Source organism: Gymnoscopelus microlampas (assembly GCF_963454915.1).
Source record: "Gymnoscopelus microlampas genome assembly, chromosome: 5".
Lineage (NCBI taxonomy): Eukaryota > Metazoa > Chordata > Actinopteri > Myctophiformes > Myctophidae > Gymnoscopelus > Gymnoscopelus microlampas.
The window spans coordinates 35,131,072-35,139,131 of NC_139942.1; the positions used below are offsets into that span (position 1 = coordinate 35,131,072).

Below are 8,060 nucleotides of genomic sequence, written 5' to 3' on the forward strand. Positions count from 1 at the left end.
GCTTGTATTTGCAAGTATTTAGGGCTATAGTTATTAAATACACATTTTACTTTTTTTAATGTCAAGGTTTCAGCCAAGTTGTAGATGCTTTACAAAGTGAGGACATGAGATTCACAAATACATTTTATTGCATACAATATAACAAATGAAAATCAAAAATGCTTAACGGTTAAATCCAATCGCTTTAATTACAGTGCTTTTCTCACAAAACAAAGGCTAAGGTAACTTGACATAAAAATGCTTAGACAAAGTCGGCTAAGATTAACGTACAGTTTTCAACAAACATATAGGCAGTTATCAATCAAAAGTGTTTAATGCATCACTAAGACATTTTCAGAGCAGTAGAGTGAAGTAACACTCACACACCTTGAAATAAGAAGCTTGAAAAATAAAAATACAAAACAAATAGGCAACATGTGTCTTGGATTAGAAGGCAGAGGTATGGCTTCTTTTTTGCCCCAAGGACATGTGCAACAAAACTATGAATACTAGCACTACGCTCAACATTTAGGTCAAAACTGAATTGGTATTGCCATCAAAATGCCTTCTTCCACATGGATTGCATTAGTCAGTTCTCAATAAAAAGGCATGTTTTTATGTAGCCTATTGTAAGGACACTAGGACATCACAGCGTGCAACTGTTTGTTACAATTGCATCACACAGTACATACATTAGGTTACAGTATAGGGCAGTTAAAATGTCACATGTCCACAGTTTTAAATGTTCTCCAACAAACAGTGGGGTAATAAGAGTTCTTGTGCAGCCTAATGATGTAAACAATCACTTAGCAAGTCCCATGACGACAATCATTTGCATGTCCGACAAGACCAATAGACCACATCATGCATCTTTGCTAATGCAGGTATATTGCAAAGGCATAACACGATTAACCTGAGACACTGTCATATGAACACAAAAATCGAATGCTGCCTGTACAGACAGCCTCTCTGTAAATCGTAAAGCAGGTAGATGAGAAAACATGGCAGCATTTCTCAATTCAAGCTAACCACTAACATACTGTATAACAAAAGCTGGTAAGTGTTCACAGGAGTTCTTGAATCAGACTGACTAATCTCACAGTACAGATAGTATGACAAGTTAATGCCAGTGTTTGCTAATGGTATTTTGGGGCTTGATACTGGTGGCATTTAAACGTAACCATAGTATTTGCAAGTAGTGCATCAGTGTTATGTAAATAGAGTCATAATAAATTCTTAATTTGTGCCCCAAAAGTAAAACACTCCTTTTACAGTACAAATCAACAGTTTACATACAAGCTGACATAAGGAAGTTGTCAGGTTACAATGAGGTCTAGGGCCCGTGTTAGCTGGTACATTTAAATTATTTGCCTCCCTTTCTCATACACTGCACATGACTGCCCAAAGGCCACCAAGAGAAGTAACCATGTTAGGTGTTGTGTGCAATAAGCTGCCCAATGACCAAATGTCTATTTACATTAAATAAGAAACCTGACAGCTTTACAAGAGCAGATTACCCCTGGGCCTATATTTGTGTTGTAATTAGAGATGAAGTGAGAGCAGCTTCCAGTACTTTTTTTGGACAAAGTAGCTCAATTTGCAACATCAGATGAGTAGAGAGCAAGGGAAAATAGTGGGTAATATTTGAGGACAGTGGGTGATTATTTTGCGTTTTTGAGCTGATTGGACAACCAATCCAGTCCTTCATAGAGACCGTCGCCACTGGTGGCACAGGTTGCCTGGATGTACCAGTTTCTATGGCGGAGGGAGTGAAGTGCCAATTTGTCCGTGATTTCCGCAGCATTCATAGCGTTTGGAAGGTCCTAAGAATATAAATATGAACAAAACATGATCAGGATTGCCCTTTGTACACGGTGAAAGATTTACAGTACATGAGGAAATATGACTTACCTGTTTGTTAGCAAACACTAATAGCACTGCTTCCCGTAGCTCGTCCTCTGCCAACATCCTCATCAGCTCTTCGCGGGCCTCGTTAACTCGCTCTCTGTCATTGCTGTCCACAACAAAGATGAGACCTGCAAGAAAAAAGAAAGAAAGAAAGAATGAACAATTAAGTAAGGTGTGAATGTCTATACATGTACAACGCTGTGATACTGTATGTCTCATCTAACCCATTAAGACCTGGAACGCATCTGTGTCACTTTAGATTGCTTTGGCTATTCAAAAATAGCAGATATACGAGCTCATAGCGCGGCACCGAGTGCCGCGCTATGAGCTTGTAGATCTGCTATTTTTGAAAAATCTTGTTCGTTTTTTTTTTATTGAAAAACGGTTAGGATTTAGAAAATATTTTTAAGAACTCCCTCAGGTCTTAATGGGCTAAAGGCAACAACTACCTTACAGTAGTCGTCACCGCAGACCGTAACAAAACTTACCCTGTGTGTTCTGGAAGTAGTGACGCCACAACGGTCGAATTTTGTCTTGACCGCCAACATCCCACACGGTAAAGCTGATGTTCTTGTACTCTACCGTCTCCACATTAAAGCCTGGAAAGCATTTCAATACGCTGCTCAATATCCTTAGAATAGACAAGATTGACAAATCTCTGCATATCATGCCTGACAACCACAAACATAACATTCACTGCAGTGAAATAATAAATAATATGAATCATAACAAAACACATACATCATGCTGTTATAACATTGCAACAAACAAAAACAACACTACTACCAAAGATACCCGTTCCGATGTAAACCAAATGATTCTGTCCTCTCAGTTTCTCTACTTTACATTGATCAATGTACCTATTGTGGGAATCGTAGTCACAATCTCTCCAAGTTTGAGTTTGTACAGAATAGTTGTCTTTCCAGCAGCATCCAGGCCCACCATGAGGATCCTCATCTCTTTCTTAGCGAGCAGTTTAAAAAGGTTTGCAAAAATATTCCCCATGGTGGCAACTGAGAGGAGACAACTTTGGTAGAAACCTGCAAGGGAAACACAGGCAGACGTGCCGTTTCAACCAGAGAGCCATGCAAGAGGAGTGTGGGCAGACATTTATAACATATTGTTGATGTTGTGCAGAAACCTTGTTTTTTCGTAAGTGAATGCCCTACTTCGTGTCGTGATACTACAGTGTCATACAAAAGTAGCGAAAATAGCCGATCTACAATCTCACAACGTGTCGAGATGCAACGCGTTTGTGAGCTTGTAGATCAGCTACTTTTGCTATAAAGTGAAGGTGGTTAAATGTGTCTGTGGATTTTATAAATATTTAACCAATGAAAGTGTTAAAAAAGAGCGTATGTCTAACTAATAACAACACATTAGATCTATTGCAACAGGGCATTTTTCAATTTCTTGAAAAGTAACAGTTTGGGACATACAATGTTTCTTTCTGCCCAACAGCGATGATATTTCAAAACACACAACAAATATTATTTAAAATGGTGGCTCTCAACGTGGGTTCCAGGGACCCCCCAGCTAAATGACAGACCCAGTAAGGGTCCATTTGGTTCCATTGTACACAGTGTTAAATAAACACAGGATCAGGGTCCCAGAGATAACTTTTTTTTTAAAAAACATATCAAACTGTGGGTCCTTGAAATGAACAAGGTTGAGAATCAACCTATGAGGTAGCCCCATATAGTACCTCTCCCTCCGCTATGTAGCTCCGAGATGAGGTCCTATATCGTTCTCTGCCGTTCGGCTGAAAAATGTCCGCACATTTGCCACTTTACATGTTTCTTACCCCTTTCTGCACATCCGATCCAAAAAGTGAAAGTATTCTGAAATGATCACAGATGTTTGAAATTTTAACTCACCATAAAATCTAACAAACGAGTTGAAAAAAGCACTTTATTCGCCTCTCTCCTCAGCCGGTTCAATAATATTATGCATTAGAAGATGCAATTCAACATTTGACCAGTAGGGGAATCAGTAATGTTATCTCTATGGGCGCAACTCTTGCGCAATGTCTTAAAAACATGTAACCGGCGGAGGAGAGAGGCGAATAAAGTGCTTTTTTCAACTCGTTTGTTAGATTTTATGGTGAGTTAAAATTTCAAACATCTGTGATCATTTCAGAATACCTTTACTTTTTGGATACGATGTGCAGAAAGGGGTAAGAAACATGTAAAGTGGCAAATGTGCGGACATTTTTCAGCCGAACGGCAGAGAACGATATGGAACCTCATCTCGGAGCTATACAGCGGAGGGTGAGGTTCCGATTGGAGCTACCTATGAGGAGGAGCATAGGTTAACAACACTGTGAACTGAAGTGTCTAATACAGTGGTTATCAACCTTTTCAGACCGCGACCCCCCAAAATAATCCTGTGAACTGGGGACCCCCCACCCTGTCAAGCACTTGGAATTGTAGGAGTTGAGGCATTACGTTTAGTTTGACTCAGTTCCACAGATAAATATTGTGACAGCTCGCAAGCTTGTAGATCGGCTATTTTCACAACTTTTACCTCTTTCTTATATTATTTGATAATTTGGCCAATGTTTTACCAGTTTTAATAGTATAGTTTGATGATTACCTTTGATGCAGTAATGGTCTTTTTCTTTTCTTTCTTTTATGTCTTAAAGGTCCTTTAATTGTCACTTCACTGTCATCTGGGGACCCCCGCCCCCAAAATAAAATAGAATAAATAATCATGTGGGTGCCCCCTGGGGGTCCCGACCCACAGATTGAGAACCACTGGACTAATACACGAGTCTAATGTAAAGTTAGCCCCTACGGAACCTCTCCCTCCGCTATGTAGCTCATAGCGGAGGGAGAGGTTCCGTAGGGGCTAATGTAAAGTGTACTTTTAAATACGATACATGAAGCCTCGCCCACACGGAGCGTATATCCTCGTTCTTTACGTCCATCAACAACACTGTCTGGACATTAAAAAGTGACATTCAGGCCCAGCCCATCAGTGGCTGGACACACACACACGCTAATGCTAAGGCTATCCACCTTGATGGAACGTTTAAAGTGGTCAAGTTGTGCCGAGTTCTTCATAACGATGGATGAACAACCGTTAATTCATAGAAAAACACAGTGATTTAACACAGTACCATATCACAGTACGGCCACTTTAATGCACTTTAACTTTCAAATAGCATTATATATTAGCAGTTTGTTCAGATGAAAACAACCCGGTCTGCCTCATCCACCAGCTATGCTAGCGCTAGCTCTGAGACATAAAAGTGTTTTATTAGAGCCTGGCCTTCACCGGCAATGCCACTAAACTCACTCTTATTTCTATAAGAGGTATGTCGAGTTTTAACACCTAAAAGCGTCTCTAAACCAACACATATGGATAAAAGAATGTTCTCTTACAAAGTTGTTGTCGTTTCTTTTCCTCTTCTAGGCGTTTCCTTCCTCAAGAAAATGGACGGAGATCATTTGACACGTCAGACGTTCCACTGGAACTTCCGTGGTCCTCTACTAGGACGCTACCGCCCTCTATGGGCAGGAGTCAACATGACCACACTCTACCGTCTACCGAGAGAGAGAGAGAGAGAGACACGCACACGCGCGCGCACGCACGCACGCACGCACGCACGCACGCACGCACGCACGCACACACACACACACACACACACACACACACACACACACACACACACAAGACATACAGACAGACAGACAGACAGACATAAAGAGAGCGAGAGAGGGAGACACAGACAGACAGACAGACAGACTGAGGCAGAGACAGACAAACAGACAGAGAGAAAAACAGACAGACAGACAGACAGACAGACAGACAGACAGAGTTTGAGGATACCATGGCTCTATCATCCTTCCTATAGAAGAGGATACTCAGTGGTGGAACTAGTACTCAGATTCTTTACTTAAGTAAAAGTAGCAATACCAATACCACAATGTAGTAACTCTGTTACAAGTAAAATAAATGTATTCAAAATGTTACTTGAGAAAATGTACAAAAGTAGTGATATTGAAAATAGCCGATCTACAAGCAAAGTATAAAATAGGACTTAATTTGTTTCTGTATGTTTTGCAATAATAATCTAAATCTACGAAGTACAACATTTGGCTCTGAGATGTAGCGGAGACAGTAGAAGTTTAAAGTATTGAAAAATGGATTTAGTAAAGTAAAAGTACTTGAGTAAATGTACTTGCCAGCACTGAGGATATTTCTATTTTAAGACTAAACTACAAACAAATTGTCAGGTTGGCTGTGTCAACAGAGCATAAAACCAAGCCACTGTAGCATTGTTTGCAAAATATGACAATCACTGCAGACACAAACGCATCCAATATCGTATCATATTTTCAGTGGTAATGGCAGCCAGCATCAAACACTGACTTAATCTTCTCAGTTACCTAGGTTTGGGCAAACAGCCATAACATCTTTGACTGTATCTTTTCATCTGCATATTTGCCTACGCCTCCTCAGACAGGAAAATAACCATTATACATAGACCATGTCAACTGATGCTGGTATAGCAACCAGAGAGATCCTGACCTATGGTGTTACTGTCATGGTCCATCAACATTGGAAGGAGGGCAGAAACCCAGCAATCCTGTTCTTTTCACACAACGCTGTCTCCCAAATACACGTCTCCTCACAAAGACAGAGCTAACAGGAGGTTGTAAGGGCAATGGTAGTAATGGGTGGGGTAACGGTTACAATAAAAGCACAATAATCTGATGAACTGTTCTGTGTTTTTAATCTAATTAAATAATTATACACAAACAAAACCCGATGCTTGTCTTGTCTATATGGAACAGTCTAGATGGAAACCCCATTTGCCCAGGGGAGATATCGCACTTATGAGCTTCAGGCAGGGCTAGTCGCCAACCAGTATTGTGTCATACCTGACACTACGGTCTAAATCTCTCAATAGGAGAGTAGGGAGAGCACCTTCAACCACTGTAGATGAATGTTTGAATTAATTCAATGTTTAATGAATTGCTTATGATTTTTTTTAAGTGTTATGCTATGAAATTTCAAATTTGCTCTTTTATACTGTGTGTGATATTCTCAAAATAACAAAAAATGCTGCAGTTTAAATTTATTTTAATTCATTCAGACGGCTCTTTTCAAACCCTTCAGCATTCACTTCCACTCTTGATTCATGACCAGTTCATTAAGGGAAAAGTCTAACTGGATCTTATTGTTGGGTCAGTTGAATTTTAACCAGGGTCAACTATGCCTGCCACCCCCAGCAGAGGGGGCAGCGGGAGGGTAGGAGGGACAGGGAGGGATCAGCAGGGAAGGAGTAAGGGTCCATGGTGGGTAATGGACCACACAGTGAAGGTTCATAATGCCATCTCACTGTGGAACCATAATTTGTGGTTTTGCCCTGCCAAATGCCTGGGGAAAAGCTTTCAGCATATTTTCACAGCAACTTCACTTGTACACAAGTGCAGCTTGTGCTTGCTCGGAGAGGTAATTCCTTTGCTTTTAGATGATTTTTTAAATTTTAATTTAATAATTAAATTATGTGCCATGCACTGAATTTATGTCATTTTGTTTCTTAGATTTTCATTCAACCCTGCCTCTTACATTATTATTGGATGGGGGTGGGGGGTCAATTACAAACAACGATGCCCTATTTGTCAGGAAAGTTTCAGGTGAATAATTAGTTTTTTATCTAACTGCAGCTATGTTTTATCTACATCAGGGTTCTAAAGCATGTTGCAAAAACAACCATAGTGATTGTCATCATAAACACTGCACTATTAGAGTCCATTTAAAATGAAAGACATGTTCATGTGTCCTTTCCCCAGCTCTGTGGGGGTTAGGGTTAGTGACTAGCTGTGACTAGCTGTGTCTAGCTGCTCTCTTTCAATTAGAGACAAGGCACCCCAAAACGGATACAGTGTTGAAGAGTTTGGAAAGTCACTTTATACAAATGGCTCTAGAGACAAAACATAATCTAGTCCTGGAACCCAGTTGCCCATGCCCACTGATGTCCTTCATTTGATATCTGCCTAAAATCACACTGATGACCTTGATGGTGCTTGGAATCACACAGTTTTGTCCACATAATGGTTGAAATAACAGCTGAATGAATTCCATAACATTCAAATGAGTCACTTTGGTAAATATATTCTAGTGCAAGGCAAGGATCGTTCAACGCCAAAAGAGATTACCCT

At 40.2% G+C, this 8,060-nt stretch overlaps 1 protein-coding gene across 2 annotated transcripts; it reads right to left on the reverse strand.

The window, feature by feature from the left end:
- Nucleotides 1-110: 110 nt before the first annotated feature.
- On the reverse strand, nt 111-5,373 carry arf1 (ADP-ribosylation factor 1). 2 transcript variants are annotated; one of them, XM_084056414.1, is made up of 5 exons: nt 5,274-5,373; nt 2,748-2,927; nt 2,376-2,486; nt 1,891-2,015; nt 111-1,802 (listed from the first exon to the last, which is right to left on the reverse strand). In XM_084056414.1, the coding sequence occupies exons 2-5, from the start codon at nt 2,890-2,892 to the stop codon at nt 1,641-1,643; spliced, it is 543 nt and encodes a 180-aa protein (XP_083912540.1). In that variant the 5' UTR covers nt 2,893-2,927; nt 5,274-5,373; the 3' UTR covers nt 111-1,640. The 2 variants fall into 2 exon arrangements, with proteins under 2 accessions (XP_083912540.1, XP_083912541.1); XM_084056415.1 differs by lacking the exon at nt 5,274-5,373 and adding an exon at nt 4,908-5,137.
- Between the last annotated feature and the right edge of the window lie 2,687 nt (nt 5,374-8,060).